We start from the raw sequence: 21,450 nt of genomic DNA on the forward strand, positions 1-21,450 counted from the left end.
ACTGCGATGTTTCAACATTGTGCTCATCACGAATAGCTTGTTTTGTCGACTAAAGTTGAGCAGTCATTTCCCTCTGGCATTGAGTTTCTTATGACCATAAGGCCAGTTTAAATCGGACAGACCGTTATTATTGTCATCGGTATAGCGTTGAAGTCCCCTATAGAAACTAGTAGATTTTATTTAAGATTTGATCGATAATTTTCTGTAGAGCAAAATAGAATTACATCACTCTGGCGGAATGAGGAAAGAGTAAAAGAGATTAGGGATTTTTTTGGCAGTTTATTAAACGAAAAATCCTACGTCATGTTCATGAAATCCATATTTGCAGCCAGAGAGCAAGAGGGAGACTTCAAACAGGTTTATTAACCCGTTCGGAAGAGGTGGGTCTCATAGGTACCAACAACATCTCTTTTTTATCTCTGTAGCTCTTTAAGAACGAGATACAATTTTCCCAGTTTAACAAACTGTGTGGCTATTTATATGGCAAAGAGTCAGGCCATTGCGTCATTTGTGATCAATGTCATTTCATTTGTTGTCATTGTGTCATGGTCAATTGTGTCAGGCTAGAAACAAAACTCAGCAATGATTGCAGTTCCCTTTTCGATCGTTATTATACTATGATTATTAGGAACACGATTGTTCTGAATCAAAATTTGAGGCTTATTTCAGACAACTCTGCAGTCGAAGATATTTTCAGAAGAAGTGTTTTGACGGCAACTCTTTTTTGACATTGTATAAACGTCTTCATGGAATATATTGATTTGAGACAAATGTACTGCTTCGAATGAGACAAATGTATTGTGGTAATTCTGCATAAGCGAGTAAAAATGTAGCAAACTCAAAAATCACTGTAATCATCAGACAAAACTGCTGCGGCAAGCCTTTGGATCTAAAAGTTTCTTATTATGGGTCTCAACCAAATTATTGGGGATGCCTTTCTTGGACCGTACCCACTTCCCCCTTATTGGATCTCTGGATATATCGAGATATACCTGACACTATTGGATATATATTATCTTAGAAGACACGTCAAGAGTTTCTGAAAAGGAACGTTTACTTTCTAGTTTTCTCACAGTCAGCTTTTTTTCTTGTTTTGATGCAGTAGAGCTAGAAACCAAATTTATTGCTTTTTCCAGAAAGCTTTCCTCCAATACAGCTATTAATAACCATAAAAATGTCAAAATTGATGGAAGCAAACCAAAGAATCCCAGTAAAAGTCAGATTCTGAATAGTCCAATTACCATTTTTTCTAAGAAAAGGGGCTTGTTTCTAAGTTATCTATGTGATCATTTCCGTACATTAATTCCAGAATTTTGTTTTCGTGAGAGCTGGTTTGTTCCGCCTAAAGCAATAAAAAGTCAAGGTCAAAAAATAAATGACCATCTTTTTTTTGCTTTATTTTACTTTCTAGAAATAAATGAGATACAATTGCAGCAATTAAATTTATCCAAGTCTATCATATTTTTTAAAATACCGTGTCGCATCGCTATGGAAGATTCTGAATTTTAACGTTTCTGAAGAGAAAACAGAGACAGCAGAATAGAAAGAGATATAAGAAACTAAACCAGCTTTCCATTATGCAGGAACAAAACAAATGCAAATTTATGAGAACTTAATCAATCTTAGCTGAACTTCTACGAAGTGAAAATGCCATAGAGGTGGAAAAAAGAACAGAGGCCGGATTTCGCAAAATTCGTCGTAAGATATCTCTGTTAACCAGAAGACATGCTTTACATTTAAAATGGAATTTCGCTAGGTGTAAATAAAATAAATGACACCAAATAGCAAGAATCCGGGGTCTTTTCCTTTTACTGTGATTAAGGATTAAACTAAGCCTATTTTTGATATTTTTTTCGGCTCTTGTTTAGTTTTTCCTCTGTTTTCGGTGATTGTCAAATACTAGAAATATTAGTATTTTTTAACTCTAATTTTAACGTTTTGCAAAAGTCTTTGAGTACCGAAATTGTTTTGTGCTTATAAATCAGAAAGTAAAGTTTAGGCATTTTCACTCTTCTAAAAGTATTATTATAGCTTAAGGCATTTCAAGAGACAGTCATAAGTATGGCTAAGCATAGCAAAAAGTATGGGTACTAAATGAGGGAGAGGAAGATATGACAGACAATTGTCATAAAAGTGATTTTAAGCATGGTGCGTAGTTATGGTGTGCTACATAGTATTCCTTACAAGAGAAGTGGTTTAATTCCCCTCAGTATGTGTGTGTTCAGATATGTGAGCAGAAGTCTGTTTTGAGGGCCATCTTTCATGGGAAGGCCTAAGTTTATAAACTCTGTATAAAAAAGGAGAATTACATGAAAATCATAAGAAATCTCTGAAACAACATTCGTTTTTTTTGTAAACTTGATACAGGTACGACCACCCATATGTTCTTGCCTGTAGTGGCCGTGCTTGTAGATCCTGGAAGAATTAAATAATAATAAAAAAGTTTTTCTTTAACTGCAAGTAAGGAGTGACCTTAAAAATTAAAACGAACAAAAATTATTCCGTATATGAAAGGGGTTGTCCCCTCCTCTACGCCTCGCTCTTTACGCTAAAGTTTGAATCTTTGTCACAACTCTACTTTTTAAAGAAATTAAAAAAACATAAGCGTAAAGAGCGAGGCGTTGAGGAGGGGACGACCCCTTTCATATACGGAATAATTTCTGAACGTTTTTAAGTTTTAATGTCGCTCTTTACTTGCAGTTAAGAAAACTTGTTTTTTTTTGTTTAATTTCTGAACGTTTTTGAATTAATGCATGTTTTGATTTTGGCTCACCGCATATGAATAAATAAAACGAAATTTGCATATTAATTTTTTTTTTGCTAAATTACTTTCTCTTAGTTTTGATTCGAAGATTTTGATAAAAAAGGGTGGGGGAGGAGGCCTAGTTGCCCTCAAATTTTTTGTTACTTAAAAATGCAACTAGATTTTTTTTTATAAACGTTTTTGTTAGTAATAAACATGCGTACCTTACGAATTAACATACGTAACGAACTTCTATATTTGTGTACCCCTCGTCAATATCTCGCTCTTTACATTAAAGCTTGAATTTTGTGCAAAATGTTTAAGAATGACCCCTGAATCACAAAGGCCGTATAATAAATAGTTGGAATAACTAAAAATAGTTTCGCGTAAAGAGCAAGGTATTGTGGAGGAGAGGAACCCCCTTATATAATTTTGTTATTTAATTTTTAATTTTAAATTTTTAATCTTTAATTTTTAATCTAATTTTAAATCTTATTTAATTTTTAATGCTGCTCATTACTTCCAGTTGAAAAAAATTCTCAATTTTTTTTAAAATAATGCTATTTTATAATTCCTCCATGGAAATATCCTCCCACATAACCCACTCCCCCCGACCCACCCCCACCAAACGTGAAAAAATCCCCCTGAAAACGTCTGTACACTTTATAATAATCATTACTATATGTAAACAATGGTCAAAGTTTGTAACTTGCAGCCCCTTCCCCGGGGACTGTAGGGTATTAAGTCGTCCCCAAAGACATAATTATTAGGTTTTTAACTAAGCTAAATAGAATGGCTGTCTCAAATTTTGATCAAGTGACTTTGCGGAAAAATGTGCGTGAGAGGGGGCCTAGGTACCCTCCACTTTTTTGGTCATTTGAAAAGTGCACTAGAACCTCCCCCCCCCCTCACAAGCTGAAATTTAGTTTCTGCAAAAAATCTTGTTAGAACTAGGATAAACCTGCATAATTCAAGCACCCAGAGAAACAGGTCAATTTTCTTGAGTAGGCTATATTTTTGCCTTTATTGTACTATGGCTCATTTTTCATTTTTCATTGCCATTTTCACTCGATTTTGGAAAATTGGCTCCAAATTTTCCCCATCCCTGGATTTTAATGAAATTACGCCACTGGGGGGGGGGGGGCAAATTAATATTTAATCTACTTGATTCCCTTTAATATTATTTAAATAAGCCTGTCTTCTACGTGCTGCAGGGCGATGGTGCCATTTTATAGGAGACAATCTTTTTCTTAATAACACAAAAGATTACGTTTGCAATCTTACTGGCACAAAAGGTGGAAATATGGAGGGTATTATAAGTACCAATAGGAAATTTTCCAGGGGGTAGGGCGGGCAAGTGGTATCAGCTTTTTTTTGCAGAAATTTAAATGCGAGCATTTTTCATTTTCCAATTTATATATACTACGTAATGTCTTCTTTTTTACGGCTGCATCAGCCCCCCCCCCCCAGCACCTCTGCCAGTGTCCATGGGGAAACTCCCTATAAAAAAGATTGTGTCAATGAACTCACCTTAAAAGAGCGTACAATTGATGACTCTAAAATTAAAATTTGGTATTTTATCCCCCCCCCAAAAAAAAATAAACATTTGGAGGGTATGTTTTTCAGGTATTATTACCATTTTCGAAACATTGTTATATAATGTTAAACTTGAATGTAAAAAGCTGGGGGTTAAAGAAGGAAGTAGAAGTCTCTTTCAAATTTAAGAGAGCCTTAGATCAAACCAATAGAGGTGACAAACTGTAAGTAAAGACCGACCCTTGTCAGTAAAAAACAAAAACAGTAAATTCTAAAAAAATGAAATTCGCTATTCATGCCGATTCTAAATATATAAAATACATTGATTTGGAAGATGCTCGTCATCAGGATTAGCACAAAAAAATTTGTAGGATTTCTGAATTCCCCTAAAAAGGGCTGCGATCTTGATGACGATTAAATATAAAAAAAAACAAGTTTTTTTCGACTGAAAGTAAGGAGCAAAATTGAAAACTTAAAACAAACAGAAATTACAACGTAGAAACCCCCCCTCGCTCTTTACACCGAAGTTCAACTTTCTGTTCCAATTATTCCAGAATGACTCCTGAAACTTAAGGGCCGGGCCGTTTGGTTAGAATCATAAGCTTTTTTAAAAGTTTTAAGAAAGTTCAAAGAAGAAAAAATAGCGAAGTATTGATTTTTTCCTCTTTCACATACACAATTGTTACAAAATGTTTTTCACATACACAAGTATCCCCTGAACCTCCTCTATAATGAATGATCTGCAACGATATTCCACTGTACACCAATTTTACAAAAATTCAAATATGTGAACTCTGATACATAAAGCTTTTAAAAAATGTCTTTATTAATTATTTATTTCGTTTAGAGCACGCGCATCCATAGGAACGAACGCGTCACTATGCGACATTAGTGCCTCTGAAACTGGACAGCTCAACATAAAGTTTTCTACAATTTTAAACCAATTAGCTTTTTCAGAATTTTCACTCGATGGATCTTTTTGTTATTTAAAAGAGGCACTAGAACTTCAATTTACTTTTCAATGCGCCTTCTTTTAACACTCTAGGACCAGAGCCCCGATGCAACCATCCCAGGGAAGACAAAAATGAAAAAAAAAAAACATGTACTCGGGATCATACGTCTCGGGAAAAACACAAAATTTGTTATTTTGTAGATAGCAGGTTGAAACCTTTACAAAAAAGTGGCTGAACTCGACGGTGAACGTTAATAGCCTATTAAAACTGTTAGGACAAAAAATTGAAACTATTTTAAATTTTAACTTTTTTGTCTTTATGTGAAGTCCTTATGCATATATTTTCGTCATCTGTCCTAATAACTTGTAAATAGTTGCAAAAGTAGACATTCAAGAAATATAATTAGTCTTCAAGGAAGACAGAATAATGAAGTATGGATAGATTTTTGTTTCTCTTTCGACTTTTCGTATGTTTTCTTCTTTTTACTGTTGTATTGAGCAATACAAAATTACGAGATAGGACAAAAGGAACAAAAAACGTCATTCAAAGGACAAGTAAAACCATTCATTTCTGTTTTTGCCCAAGATATTACATATCTCAAATAAGCTGAGCACCATTCATCAGTGTTTCCCATCCTTCTGGGAAATATTCTGTTATAAGAGTTCTTTTTTTCTGAAAAGAAAGGACTCTCTTTTTTGTCTTAACAATTAAATCTCTAGAAGACTGGTTACAAAACTCATTTATTGATATTTAGTGATTTGTTTTGTTAGTTTTTCTAAATCAAGGGTGCCCCCAAGATGTTTTCAACATTCTTTTTTGGCCTGAAGTGTTTTTGTTTCTTTTTTAAATCGCTCCCCGTAACCAGGTTTCTGAACTCTCAAGTGATGGAAATAGTAAATATAATCAAACATTGGCATTCCAGTGATATGGCACAATATGTCCATAACACAAAGTATTTACAACGGGAGAACTAAATTTATATGCTATAATTCATGTATGATCCTTGAATAACGGAATTCAAGTTATAATAATAATAATAATAATAAATAATAATTTATCAATAACCCACAAAATGCATTAAACTGTGGAGTAAACACACAAAAAAAGAAAAAAAACAAGAAAAAATATCTTGCGAAGGAGGAAAGCAAAACCAGAAAGATAAAAAACAGCAAGGGCACAAAAACTAGAATAAAGACGGCATAGTCCTTTTCGGTTATACCGACCACGATTTGGTGAAATTTTCGCGTATCCAACCCGCATACTTTTCAGCACGCTGGACGTAATAGCGAATGAAGTAGACGAAAGTGACGTGGAAAAAGAGAGGCTCAGCAATTTAATACTTGCTGAACATGGTATAGTCGAAGAACCCAAGCAAAGAGGTGATGCTGGTGGAGAAAACACAAAAACTCACATTTGGAGGTATTAACTGAAAGGCCTACTGTGGATAATGCGGCTGAAAGCCGGTCTAAGTTGGAAATTACACTATGTTTTGTCCGGCTAAGAAGCAGAACATCATCAGCATATGCAACGTGACTAATGCCTAAATTATCATTGTAAAAAATTGACGGTTGAAGACGTTTGAGACACGAAGCTAAAACACATTTAAATATGCTCGGGGATAACACGGCACCTTGCCTAACACCTTTTTTAACAGGACTATACTCCCCTACAGTACCATTCCACTTCACCCTAACTGAAGAATTAGCATACCAATACTTAAACACAGAAACAACAGAAAGGTTAACACCTGAGGCTGCTAGAGAAAACAAAGCATTTGAATGAATTACATTGTCAAGAGCACTAGATATGTCAGCAGTCAAACAATACAGGGGACTTTTTTTTAACAACAGCTTGTTTCATAAGCCGACCCACAATATGATGAGCTTGAACGCAGCCCATACCTTTTCTAAAACCAAGCTGGAAGGGCGTAAAATTGCACTTGGAGTTAATGGCGGGTAGCAGTACATATTCAAATAGCTTACTAACAAAACAAGACACAGTGATAGGACGGTAATTAGAGCAAGCACTGGGGTCCTTACCCCTCTTAACTATGGGAGATATACAACCGGACAAAAAACCTATCTGGCACAACGGACTGTGCCAAACACATCTGAAACAATAACTGCAAATGCTTCAGCAGTTCAGGACAATTAAGTGAGCATGAAGTCAAGGTTAATTTTATCCCTTTCATTGTCGTTGTTACTGTCTCCCACTTATGCTACACTTCTCATGCATGTCACTACACAATGCCGAACTAGAGTCAACCTTGTTGAAGGATACGAATTGGGAGGATTGATTTGACAAGCTTTGTAAAATGATTTTGGAGATTAATATCTCCAAAATCCAGCAAAATATTTTTATAATGAGAAACGAAGTCACATAGCCGAAGAGACGAATTGATTGGAGGTGAGCACTTCAAACTGTTTATAACACGACCCCAGGATTAAAATATATGTTTTCACAATTGTAAAAGTAATTTAATTATTGTTTTCTCTGGAACAATGGTACCCACAAAATATTTCTGGAAGGTAAAAAGCCAAACTTATTAAGAGTAGAGGAGGAGGGGCTTGAGAATAAATATTACTTTTTAACTATTCGAAAACTGCTTTAAAAAATAAGGGGAAAATGGCAATAATTTATTGCCACACTTACGACAAATCTCTATACTTACTTCATAGCCTTTTGGTGCAATAATCCAGGAATCGTAATTGATCTTCTTGAAATCTATATATAGTGGACGTTTCTTGCAATGGCCCCTATAATAACGACTATGTCTTCGTTTTTCATTTCTGCCTTTGGTTGTAAAATATTTCGAAAATAATCCAGGCGAATAATCAGAAATTTTATTAGATTCTTCTTCATATACTTCTAATTCAAGTTGTCGCCTTTTTCTTGTCTAAAAAGAAGAAAAAAGCTATAAAAGACATTTTTCTTTTCAAATCAGGTCTATGTACTAGAGTCAATTAGATCACAAAGTCAATCTAAAATATTTCATATTCTGTCATTTTACTTTTAAATCTGTATTTTTTTTCTCTAGAAACATCGGTCTAACTCGTCAGTGTTTATGGGTTTACCCAAAAAGTGAAAAACAAAAAGCAAATGCAATAGCAGAACATTTAACCTTAATCCTTGAATGTTCCGGAACACTTTGAATGAAGTTAATTGACTTTCAATTCAAAAATCCTAATCATTCATTCGGTATTTTTTGGTTTGTATTTAGAAATTTAAGCAGATGGAAAAAAATATGTAGCTTGAATTCCTATTCAGGGGACATGTGTAAACTAAAGCGTATAAGTGTAGCTAGTACTTTACAAATCTCCGTATCTTTGATATATTGTGCCACATCGTTGGAATATCAATGTTTGAATCCATTTACTTTTTCTACCATTTAAGAGGTCAAAAGTACGGATAAAGTATACGATTACAAAAAAAAGAAAAGGTCCGTATTTTAAGAAAAGGCGAAGTTTTAGCAGATCAAAATATTTCCAAAAATGAAGGGAAACACTGGAGTATGTCACTCAGCTTATTTCTTTTAGGCGATATCCAGAGAAAAACAAAAATGAATGGTATTACTTTTCTTTCACAGAAAGGTTTTGCTTTCCTTTGTCCTATCTTGTAAATTGGTTTTCTTTATCTGACGAACCGCGCTCAGATAGGACCAACAAAGGAAAATATACAAAAAGTCGAAAGAGAAACCAAAATCTATCCGTATAGTTTTACAGTTCTGTCTTCATTGAAAATTCATTGACTTTTTGTGTTTGTCTATTTTTGTAAAACCAGCTAAAATTTAAAAGCTTAGTTGAGCCAGTTGGACTTATTATGAGGATTAAATAAAAAAAAAAAAACTAGTTTTTTAAACTGAAAGTTAGGAGCGATATTAAAATTTAAAACGAACAGAAATTAATCCGTATATGAAATGGGTTGTCCCCTCCGCAATCCCTCGCTCTTTACGCTAAAGTCTTAATTGTTTTAAAAAGTAGAACTGTGACAAAGAGTCAAACTTTAGCGTAAAGAGCAAGGGATTGCGGAGGGGATAACCCATTTCATATACGGAGTAATATCTGCTCGTTTTAAGTTTTAATGTCGCTCCTTACATTCAGTTTAAAAAACTAGTTTTTTATTTAATTTCTGAACGTTTTTGAATTAATGCATGTTTGATTTTGACTCTCCGCAAATAGATTATTAAAATGAAATTTGCATATTAATTCTTTTTTTGGCTAAATGGATTTCTCTTAGTTTTGATCAGACGATTTTGAGATATAAGGGGTGAGAAAGGAGCCCTGTTGCCCTCCAATTTTTTGCTTACTTAAAAAGGCAACTAGAACTTTTAATTTTTGACGAACATTTTTATTAATAAAAATATGCGTAACTTAAGAATTAACTTACGTAACAAACTTTTATATTCTTATATTTTTATTATGTATATGAGGGGGTTTGTTCCCTCTTTAATACCTCGCTCTTTACACTAAATCTTAAGTTTTGTCCAAATTCTTTAAGAATAACCCCTGAATCAGAAAGGCCGTAGAATAAATAGTTTAAATTACTAAAAATACTTTAGCATAAAGAGCGAGGTATTTATCTTCTCCTAGATACCTCGCTCTTTATGCTAAATTATTTTAGAACCCCTCATATGCTTAATATTCTCTGTTCGTTTTAAGTTTTAATGCTACTCCTTACTTTCAATTGAAAAAACTTTTTCATGTTTATTATTTCATTGTTTTTTTTTATAGTAATACTAGAAAATCCCGCGTCCTTTCCATTGAATTTCTCTTCGCCCATGTTCCTCCAAGGAAAGATCCTCCCACATAGCCCCCTCCCCTCAACCCCACCCCCAAACCAACAAAATCCCACTGAAAACGTCTGTACGCATCCCAATAACCATTACTGTATGTAAACACTGGTCAAAGTTTGTAACTTGCAGCCCCTCCCCCAGGGACTGTGGGGGAGTAAGTCATCCCCAAAGAGGTAGTTATTATGGTTTTCGACTATGCGGAACAAAATGGCTATCTCAAAATTTTGATCCGTTGGCTTTGAGAAAACATGAGCGAGGGAGGGGGCCTAGGTGCCCTCCAATACGAAATTCCACATTTTTGTAGATAGGAGATTTTTTTTGTAGATAAAGTTCTCTGATACGCTGAATGCGATGGTGTGATTTTCGTTAAGGTTCTATGACTTTTAGGGGGTATTTCCCCCTATTTTCCAAAATGAGGCAAATTTTCTTAGGCTCGTAACTTTTGATGACATAGACTAAATCTGAGGAAACTTGTATATTTAAAATCAGCATGAAACCCCAATTCTTTTGATGTATCTTTTAGCATTAAAGTTCCGTTTTTTAGAGTTTCGTTTACTATTGAGTCGGGTCGCTCCTTACTACAGTTCGTTACCACGAACTGTTTGATTTCTGGCAGTTGCTTTTGTTGTGCTTTTCAGCACAACAAAAGCAACCACCGAAGTTGTGGTTGTAGGTTGTGTTTTTGTTGTGGTTGTATTCAGGCAGGGTATAGTGCCATGGAAGAGTGGTCTTTAATAGTATTAAATAAAAAAAAAAAGGTTTTTTAACTATAAGTAGGGAGCGACGTTAAAGCTTAAAACGAATAGACATTACTCCGTATATGAAAGGGGCTTTTCCTCATCAACGCCCCTCTCTTTACTCTAAAGTTTAACTCTTCCTCTCAACTCTACTTTTTAAAACAGTAAAAAACTTTAGCGTAAAGAGCGGGGCGTTGAGGAGGAAAATCCCTTTTCATATAAGGAGTAATTTCTGTTCGTTTTAAGTTTTAATGTCGCTCCTTACTTTCAGTTAAAAAAAATACATGTTTTATTTTAATTTCTGAACGTTTTTGAATTAATGCACGTTTTGATTTTGGCTCTCCGCACATAAATAATTAAAGCAAAATTTGCATATTAATTTCTTTGGCTAAATAGCTTTCTCATAGTTTCAATCGGAAGATTTTGAGAAAAAAGGAGCGGGGAAGGAGGCCTAGTAGCCCTCCAATTTTTTGATTACTGAAAAAGGCAACTATAACTTTTAATTTTTTACGAACGTTTTCATTAGTAAAAAATATACGTAACTTACGAATTAACTTACGTAACGAACTTCTATATTCGTATGTTTTTATTAAGTATATGAGAGGGTTCACCCCCTCGTCAATACCTCGCTCTTTACGCTAAAACATGAATTTTGTCCCACCTCCTTAAGAATGACCCCTGAATCACAAAGGCCGTAGAATAAATAGTTGAAATTACTAAAAATACTTTAGCGTAAAGAGAAAGGTATTACGAGGAGGGGTGAACCCCTCATATGCGTAATAATTTCTGTTCGTTTTGAGTTTTAATGCTGCTCCTCACTTTCTGTTGAAAAAACTTTTCGTATTTATTTTTCCATAGTTTTTTTAATAATGCTAGAAAGTCCTTCGCCCCTTCATTGAAATTTTCTTCCCCCATGAGAAACTCCTCCATGGAAAAATCCTCCCCCGTAGCCCTATCCCCTCAACTTCTCCCCCCCCCCCAAACCAAAAAATCCCCCTGAAAACGTCTGTACACTTCCCAATAGCCATTAGTGTATGTAAACAACGGTCAAAGTTTGTAACTTGCAGCCCCTCTCACGGGTACTGTGGGGGAGTAAGTCGTCCCCAAAGACATAGTTATTAGATTTTTTGACTATGGTGAATAAAATGGCAATCTTAGAATTTTGATCCGGTGACTTTGGGGGAACATAAGCGTGGAAGGGGCCTAGTTGCCCTCCAATTTTTTGGTCACTTAAAAAGGGCACTAGAACTTTTGATTTCCGTTACAATAAGCCCTCGTGCGACATTCTAGGACCATTGAGTCACTACGATCACCCCTGGGAAAAAAACAAACAAACAAAAAAACAAAAACAAATGAACACGCATCCGTGATCTGTCTTCTGGCAAAAAATATGAAATTCCACATTTTTGTAGATAAGAGCTTGAAACTTCTACAATAGGATTCTCTGATACGCTGAACCTGATGGTGTGATTTTCGTTAAGATAGTATTACTTTTAGAGGGTGTTTCCTCCTATTTTCTAAAATAAAGTAAATTTTCTCAGGCTCGTAACTTTTGATAGGTAATACTAAACTTGATGAAACTTATATATTTAAAATCAGTATTAAAATGCAATTGTTTCGATGTAACTATTGGTATCAAACTTCCATTTTTTAGAGTTTCGGTTACTATTGAGCCGGTTACTATTGAGTACCATACCACGAACTGTTTGATACCAGGCTTAAAAATTTGTTGTTTTGGTTGTAGCAGTAAGCAAGAATACTAAACATTACAAATAAGAGCTTTTAGCAGTTATAATACTTTGAAAGTGACCAGTTTACTTGTAACAAATTATTTGTTCAAGAAAAGTTAGTAACCTATAGTCTACCTTTTTACTTTCAGAAGTGAAGACAAGAATAACTGGATCAAATGTATTTGCTAATTTTTCTGCAATTGATTTTAAGAGCCGTGTATGTTCTTTGGAAACAAATTCAATAATCACGGCCTGTTTGATGTCGGCTTCGGTGGTCCACTTTTCCACTAGTTGTGTAATTTCAATGTCTGCTGTTTCCGTGTCACTTTTAACTGTGCAACTGACATTGTTGATTTCTACTTGAAATTCTGTAATACAAATAGTATTTTAGTAAACATTAAGTTAAATATGTCACTTTTGTGTTTTATATAAAAACTAGCCTACTATCTACGGAACTCACTTCCTAACTGAAAAAAGAATAAAATACACATACTAGTTATACTTATTAGTATCTGAAATACTACAAACTACCATTGGGTTTTATAAGAATGAACGGATAGATTTAATTTGATTATTGAGTTTCATACGGATGACTTAAGAGCTTATAAATAAACTATCATGTGGAGTCTTAGAATACTCAACACCAAACGTGTCAAAGTAATGTAGTGTACAGGACTCAGCTTAACCACAACCGAAGGATGCATCAGTAACAATCCTTCTTTCTTTGAGAAGATCGATGACTCTTATTAGATGCATTGGGTTTTTATGGAGGTATAGGAGAATAGAATTTGAAAGCTTAAAGAAATACATTTAAGATTTTTTTTTTCTGTTTTTGTACTGCCAGACTTCATTAGGTATTTTCTTCTATGGATGTAGTTATCCATGTATGACATCTTCCTGTCACTCATCAATTCACCTATTTTAGACCTGTGTCACCCCTCACATCAGAATGACTTTTCAGAGATTTGGCTTTGGTCACAAGTATTTTATATACTTTTCTTTTTTTATTTCAGTTACAGAAAAAAAGAATTATTTCTACTTAGCTTGGGGTATTTCAAGATTTTTGACATTTTCTATAGTACTGAGGCCGATTAATTTTATTTGATTAATACAAAATATATAAAACGATATACACAACATAAACAAAAGAAAAACAAATACATAGGAACATTTCAGAGATAAAAGAGAAGAAAAAAAATATCAAAAGTTAATTTTGCCTCTAAAAAGAAATAGAGCAGTAGCGGTTTTAGGCCTCATAATCTAGGGGGCAAGGTACCTTAATAGAAATCTAAAAACATAAAATAAAAGTAATTTAATGTTAGAATTAAGAAAAACTGGGGATGGGCAGATGTTCCCCTTGCCCAGGTCTCGAACCATCACTGAAATAGAGGTTGCCATAACGATATCCATAAGCTTAAAGTTGAGAACCGTGGAGTGTGCATTGACGGACAGTCACCTAGCTTTTTTGGCAAAGAGCGAAGCGCCTTCCATATATTTCTTTTTCGGGACGGAGCATGGAAGGGATGGTTGTACAAATTTGGTTGTTGTCGTGCATTCGAGCGAAGTTTGAATTTCTACAGCCCGTTATTTGAGTCAAAAGTTGCTGGGGAGCGTCCAGCCTATCTCACAAGCCCTTTCTTAACCCTGCAAACTCCGGTGTAGGTGAGGGGATTCTAGATTCCTAAAAGGGTGTCTAATTTGTTTAAATCTCCATAAGCCTTCGTATAAATTTAGAAAGGGGTAGGGGGAATGGAAACACCCTTCATTTTTACTAAGCCTGAATAAGGGTGCTGCAAGCTAATATCTCCATTCTTATTGCTGAATTAAATTAAAAAAAAAAATTGTTTTAACTGCAAGCAAGGAGCGACATTAAAACTTAAAACGAACAAAATTACTCCGTATAAGAAAGAGGTTATCCCCTCTGCAACGCCTCGCTCATTACGCTAAAGTTTGACTCTGTCACAACTCTACTTTTTAAAACAATAAAAAAAACTTAAGCGTAAAGAGTGAGGCGTTGCAGAGGGGACAACCTCTTTCATATAAGGAGTAATTTCCGCTCGTTTTAAGTAATAATGTCGCTCCTTACTTACAATTAAAATAAACTTGTTTTTTTTATTTAATTTCTGAACGTTTTTGAATTAATGCTTGTTTTGATTTTCGCTCACCGCACACGAATAATTAAAACGAAATTTGCATACTAATTTTTTTTTTTTTGGCTAAATGGCTTTCTAATAATTTTGATCGGATGATTTTGATAAAAAAGAGGCGGGGGAGGAGACTTAGCTGTCCTCGAATTTTTGGTTACTTAAAAATGCAACTAGATTTTTTTTTATTTTTTGTACGAACGTTTTTGTTAGTGATAAACATTCGTACCCTACGAATTAACTTACGTAACGAACTTCTATATTTGTATATTTTCATTATGAATACGAGGGGCTTTTCCCCCTCGTCAATTCCTTGCTCTCTACACTAAAGCTTGAATTTTATCCCAAATCTTTAAGAATGACCCCTGAATCACAAAGGTCGTAGAGTAAATATTTGAAATTACAAAAAATACTTTAGCGTAAGGAGCAAGGTATTGTGGAGGAGAGGAACCCCCTTATATAGTTAATATTTTATGCTAGTGTTAAGTTTTAATACTACTAATAACCTCCGGGTGATTTTTTTTATTTATTTTCTCTTTTTTTTAATAATGCTAGAAAATCCTTCTCCCCCTTCACGGAAATTCTCTTCCCTCATGATAAATTCCTCCATGGAAATATCCTCCCTCGTAACCCCCTCCCATCCACGTTAGAGGACCGAAAATAAGACACAGACGCTTTTTCCTGATCAATTTAAAACTTGCAGCCGCAAGTCTTTGGGCCGAAGGAACTGATGTCTCTTCGGGAACTAATTTTTCTTTGGAATTAATCCAATTTCATGTGTGGACGACCAGTACAGGCAGCTAAAGCAAAGGGCATCTTTATCGTACGTTATACTTGGCATTTTCTCGTGTAAAAAGACAACGTAGCTTAAAAATTCTGCTGCCGCCCAAAAATGAACGACGAACGTTTACAATGAAGAGTGGGAGGAAGCCCTGACAACTGCCAACAAAACGTCTTATTGTTAAAGTTAAATATTTTCAAAGTAGACTGTACGATTAATAATTATAATATATAGTAACATATCAGGTCACAAGAACGATCACAATAGGTCAGGACTTTAAAATAGGTCATTCAATTGTCATTTTATCACTAGCAAATGCTTCCTGTTCAGTTGTGATGACCATTGTCGCATGTATTTTAAGCACAAACTCCGTTCTGTATAATTTTCATATGCAATACGTTGTAATTGTCACTGTCGCTTATCATTTAACCGCAGACTTTGTTTTGCGTCATATTCGTTTGTAATTTCGATCTGATCTTCGCCGTCGCTTGTCTTCTAATCACAGATTTTGTTGTGAAACAATTTCATTTGTGATTTGTTGTGATACTCGTTGTCGCATGTCTTCCAACATCAGATTTCGTTGTACTTCATTTTCGTTCATCTTTACTTCAGACATTTTTTCCATACCTTTTGCTTTAGATATTTGGATTCATTCGTCATATTGAACAAATTCGCATGACATCATAGAGACCAAAAAACGTTCCAATACTATCATTCCTAGAAAAAATCAAGTTTTTCCACAGTCTTGTCTTGTCAAGATCATTTTTTCAAACCGGAAAATGCTATTGTGCCAATTTTCTAGAAATGTTATGGAGTCGTTTACAAGAAAAAATATACACACACACAATTATTGCTCACTTTAAGAGAGTAGATAAAACTCCTCTTAATGGTTTCCACGTGGTTGTCGGTAGGACATTCGGCATGACAGTTATGGAATATTAATGTCACTGAAGTAGTTATTCAAAAATAAACAATATACTATCTTTGCTTGAATTTAAAATACAAGAAATTTATATACACAGTTTATATTCCTTCAAAGAGAAGTGACAGTTATGGAACGTTAATGTTACTAAAAAAGTTATTAAAAAAATAAATAATATAATATCTGTCCGTGGATACAGGGACCGTTTTTACGTCTGAATTATTCACGCTGTTATCTACTCTTATTTTTGAAAAAACGTAATGCTCGGAAAAAGCTATTAAAAAATTAATTTATGTTCGTTTTTTACTGCCAACCTTTCACAATTAGTTAATATTATGAATATTTTTCCCTGTTAAGGTCATTTTGACAACCCTGATGCACACACGTCTTCAGAGTTAGTTCAACTTTCTCCTGAACAGTCCCTAAAAGTTTCAACTTAATATCCTTAGCCGTTCCTGAGACATTGCCGGGAATGCTGATTCCGGGATAACTTCATTTTATTTCCCCTACCTGTTCCTTGGATAAAACAGATATAAACTTTTGACAACTTGGATCCACATATTGTTTTTTCATTTAATTCAACATCTATCTCAACATTCCCTGAAAGTTTCAATATATTACCCTTAGCCGCTCTTGAGATAGTTATTACACGCATTTATCTCAGTCAGTATGCAACTAGTGTATATTAAATTAGTTCTAGATCCGCTGAATATTCCTTAGAAGTTTCAACTTAATGCGACTAGCTTTTTCTCAGATATTTGCAGATACACACTTTTGACAACCTTGATGCACGCGGTGGCTATTGATTTAAATTGGAATAACCCTCAACAATCCATAAAAATTTCAACTTAATAGTTCTAACCGCTCCTGAGATATTTCAAATGCGCAATTTTGACAGCCTGGATGCGCATATTGTCTTTTGGTTTGGTCAAAATCTCCCTCATCATTCCTTGAAAAATTTTGAAAGACTAAGACGTCTTTTCGAATTCTTTCCCACCCACAAACAAAGTTCTACTTTGGTAAATAAGGTAATTACGAATCTGAGTTTTCTACCCCTGATCCCATCATAAAGCAATCTTATGAAGCAGCTCTGGATAAGTTTCTGGATGCTCAACTTGATGAAGATTTCGTGGTCAGTACCTGTTCTGTCGAAGATACCATCCAAAAATTAAAATGGAAACGTTCATCTGGTATCGACCAAGTCAGTGCGATTCATTTGAAATACTGGGGAAAACTTCTTGCGGCTCTTGTGTCTCTGCTTATGCAAATGATTTTCACTCAGGCTTTTGTTCCTTCTTCTTTTTGCATCGGAGATCTAACTCCTTTCAAACAGTTCGTGGTAACGAACTGTAGTAAGGAGCGACCCGGCTCAATAGTAACCAAAACTCTAAAAAATTGAATTTTTATACCAATAGCTACATCAAAAGAATCGCATTTTAATGCTGATTTTAAATATACAATTTTCATCAAGTTTAGTCTTACTTATCAAAAGTTACGAGCCTGAGAAAATTTGCCTTATTTAGGAAAATAGGGGGAAACACCCCCTAAAAGTCATAGGATCTTAACGAAAATGACACCATCAGATTCAGCGTATCAGAGAACACTACTGTAGAAGTTTCAAGCTCCTATCTACAAAAATGTGGAATTTTGTATTTTTTGCCAGAAGACAAATCACGGGTGCGTGTTTATTTTTTTTTTTTTTTCTTTTCCCCAGGGGTCATCGTATCGACCAAGTGGTCCTAGAATGTCGCAAGAGGGCTCATTCTAACGGAAATGAAAAGTTCTAGTGCCCTTTTTAAGTGACAAAAAAAATTGGAGGGCATCTAGGCCCCCTCCCACGCTCATTTTTTTCCCAAAGTCAACGGATCAAAATTTTGAGATAGCTATTTTGTTCAGCATAGTCGAAAACCATAATAACTATGTCTTTGGGGATGACAATTACTCCCCCACAATCCCTGGGGGAGGGGCTGCAAGTTACAAACTTTGACCAGTGTTTACATATAGTAATGGTTATTGGGAAGTGTACAGACGTTTTCAGGGGGATTTTATTCAGGGGGCCGAGGAGTGGGGGCTATGTTGGAGGATCTTGTCTTGGAGGAATCTGTCATGGGGGAAGAAAAATTCAATGACAAGGGCGCAGGATTCTCTAGCATCAAGGAGGCACACTCGTGCCTTTATAAAGAGGCGACACACGACAATGTTAAGCGATCTTCGGTTCCAGTGGTCGCAGAGGGATGGGGAGGGATGCATTTCGTAGCCCGAGCTCCAACTAAGAAACCTGCAAAATTTCATCCCCCTCCAACTTTTCCTTCATGGGGAAAATCTGGCCGAAAGTTTCAACCCGTCAACCCCAGCCCCCCTTTAACGTTGTCCGATCGGGCTGAAATTCACAAGTTAAGGTCCCCTAGGGCCCAGGAGCTTATCCGCGAAATTTCAGCTCGATCCGATAACTCCTTCCCTGTTTTCCAGAAACCACGCATAGCCACTTAAAATTCATTTTCTTTTTTTTCCTAGACGCCTACAGGTCACATCCGACATCGGATCTGGGTGTCCGAAGACTCATTCGATGTGGAATTCTCCGAGTAAGTGCCCTTGAAAGTTTCGTAGGAAAATCTTAACCCCCCGAAAGTTTCGACCCATTAACCCCACCCCCCCTTTTAACGTTGTCCGATCGGGCTGAAATTCACAAGTCAAGGTCCCCTACGGCCCAGGAGCTTATCCGCGAAATTTCAGCTCGATCCGATAACTCCTTCCCTGTTTTCCAGAAACCACGCATTAGCTACTTAATTAACGTCTCCATAAGAGCCCATGTTAATTTGAAATTTTTAAAATTTATTGAGAAGTTATATTTACACACATGCAAGTGATTAGCTCTGTCGGTAGAGCGTGGGACTTTTAATCCTCTGGTCAAGGGTTCAAGTCCCTTACGGGCGGTTTTTTTTCACAACATCAAAAAAATTTTGATAACACCTGGACAGCTTATCATTTGAGAGATAACAGAATATTAGCTTCTTATGAGCAAAAGAAACATTTCGGTCATTCTATCTATTTTTTTTTCTATTTTATACAATGATTTAAAAGCGGAGGGGGGGGGGGTTCCTCTCCTAATTCCTGTACGAGGAGTACAGGAATTATTAAATTACATCCACCATGGATTGTAGAAAAACGTACAGAATTAATATGAAAAAAAAATTAAACCTGTACAAAAGAGTCTTTAAAAGCGGGGAGTTTGCCTCTCCTAATAGTCTTCTTATAGTCCTAATATTCTAATTGTAGAAAAATGTACAGAAATAATATGAAAAAAACTTCGTTTTCTTAAAGAGTTAAAGAGGCTGCGTCCCAAAGTCGAACCTTAAAACGTACAGGAATTAGAAGAGGTAGTTGGGGGGCTGCCGCCCCCCAAACCCCCAGCTTTTAAAGACTCTTTTGTACAGGGTTTTTGTTTTTTTGCTAACCCCTCGCTCTTGGCTTCGGAAAGGCCCTCTTTTAATTAACAAAAAATTGAAATGAATGAATAATGGAATAACTTCGAAAAATGTTAAACACAAGAGGACAGGAGAACCATTGCGCCGAAACTAGTTATTAGTAACAATGAAGTCCCCCCACAAAAAAACCTGTACAAAAGAGTCTTTAAAAGCTGGGGGTTTGGGGGGCGGCAGCCCCCCAACTGCCTCTTCTAATTCCTGTACGTTTTAAGGTTCGACTTTGGGACGCAGCCTCTTTAACTCTTTAAGAAAACGAAGTTTTTTTCATATTATTACTATAAGAAAACGATGAAAATAAACATGAAAACGTTTTTTCAAATGAAAGGAAGAAGTAGCATTGAAACTTAAAACGAACAGAGATTATTACGCATATGAGGGGTTCTAAAAATACTTTAGCATAAAGAGCGATGTATTTAGGAGGAGATAAATACCTTGCTCTTTATGCTAAAGTATTTTTAGTAATTTCAACTATTTATTCTACGGCCTTTCTGATTCAGGGGTCATTCTTAAAGAATTGGGACAAAACTTATGATTTAGTGTAAAGAGCGAGCTATTAACGAGGGTACAAACCCCCTCGTATACATAATAAAAATATAAGGTTATGAAAGTTTGTTACGTAAGTTAATTCTTAAGTTACGTATATTTTTTACTAATAAAAACGTTCGTTAAAAATTAAAAGTTCTAGTTGCCTTTTTAAGTAACCAAAAAATTCGAGGGCAACTAGGCCTCCTTCTCCACCCCTTATTTCTCAAAATCGTCTGATCAAAACTAAGAGAAAGCCATTTAGCAAAAAAAAGAATTAATATACAAATTTCATTTTGATAATTTAAGTGCGGAGAGCCAAAACCAAACATGCATTAATTCAAAAACGTTCATAAATTAAATAAAAAAAAACTAATTTTTTTAGCTGAAAGTAAGGAGCGGCATTAAAACTTAAAACGAACAGAAATTACTCCGTATATGAAATGAGTTGTCCCCTCTGCAACCCCTCGCTCTTTACGCTAAAGTTTGACTCTTTGCCACAATTCTACTTTTTAAAACAATTATAGGGCAAAAGTAGGGCCTGCCTCCTGCCTAAACTTTCCCAAATATTTCCTTCTTATACCTAAATCTAAACTATCTCCTCTTAGCAACAACAAATTCTTCAAGTCCTCCCTACTCAACCCAAATTTAAAATAAAATTCCTCTCCCCAACACTCTTTAGCTTGGGAGTAAAACCTCAAAGACACCGATTGGTCCTTTTGAGTTTGCCACTCTTGTATTTCTTGGTCCTTTAGGATTCGCTGAACTTCCTTCCATACTGAAACGCTTCCATCCACTGGTCCTTTACCTTCATTTCACATCTCTGAAAGGCCCGAAATGTCCAGTATTTTCTTGACCTGATTTGACCACGAATCCCGTCTACCGTCCTTCAAACTCTTCAAATACGCTGAGTTAAGAAGCCGAACTCTAGGTAGTCTAATTATTTTCTCCCAATATTTCACCATTTTAACCAATCTACCACTCCTTAAAGTGCAAAGCCCCAAATCTCCTTTCAATACCACTGAACTAAATGAATCCTTCAATCCTAAAATTCTCTTAAAATATCTTAGTTGAACTACTTCTAACTTAGCGGCTTTAGCGAAAC

The 21,450-nt window shown here is 35.4% G+C and overlaps 2 protein-coding genes across 5 annotated transcripts in view; one reads left to right on the forward strand and one right to left on the reverse strand.

The window, feature by feature from the left end:
• Positions 1-12,900, forward strand: part of LOC136038689 (uncharacterized) — a 97,678-nt gene extending 84,778 nt beyond the window's left edge. Inside the window, exon 2 of the mRNA XM_065721985.1 lies at positions 12,641-12,900. The gene's annotated coding sequence lies outside the window, so the exon portion shown is untranslated. The remainder of the gene's footprint in view (positions 1-12,640) is intronic.
• LOC136038688 (bone morphogenetic protein 10-like) overlaps positions 1-21,450 on the reverse strand; it is a 57,362-nt gene that overhangs the window by 14,008 nt on the left and 21,904 nt on the right. For all 4 annotated transcript variants that reach the window (XM_065721982.1, XM_065721983.1, XM_065721981.1 and 1 more), the window contains exons 3-4: positions 12,627-12,859; positions 7,904-8,128 (exon numbers count right to left, since the gene is read on the reverse strand). In XM_065721982.1, the coding sequence (XP_065578054.1) occupies positions 7,904-8,128; positions 12,627-12,859 (458 nt within the window). The remainder of the gene's footprint in view (positions 1-7,903; positions 8,129-12,626; positions 12,860-21,450) is intronic.

Source organism: Artemia franciscana, chromosome 18 (assembly GCF_032884065.1).
Source record: "Artemia franciscana chromosome 18, ASM3288406v1, whole genome shotgun sequence".
NCBI lineage: Eukaryota > Metazoa > Arthropoda > Branchiopoda > Anostraca > Artemiidae > Artemia > Artemia franciscana.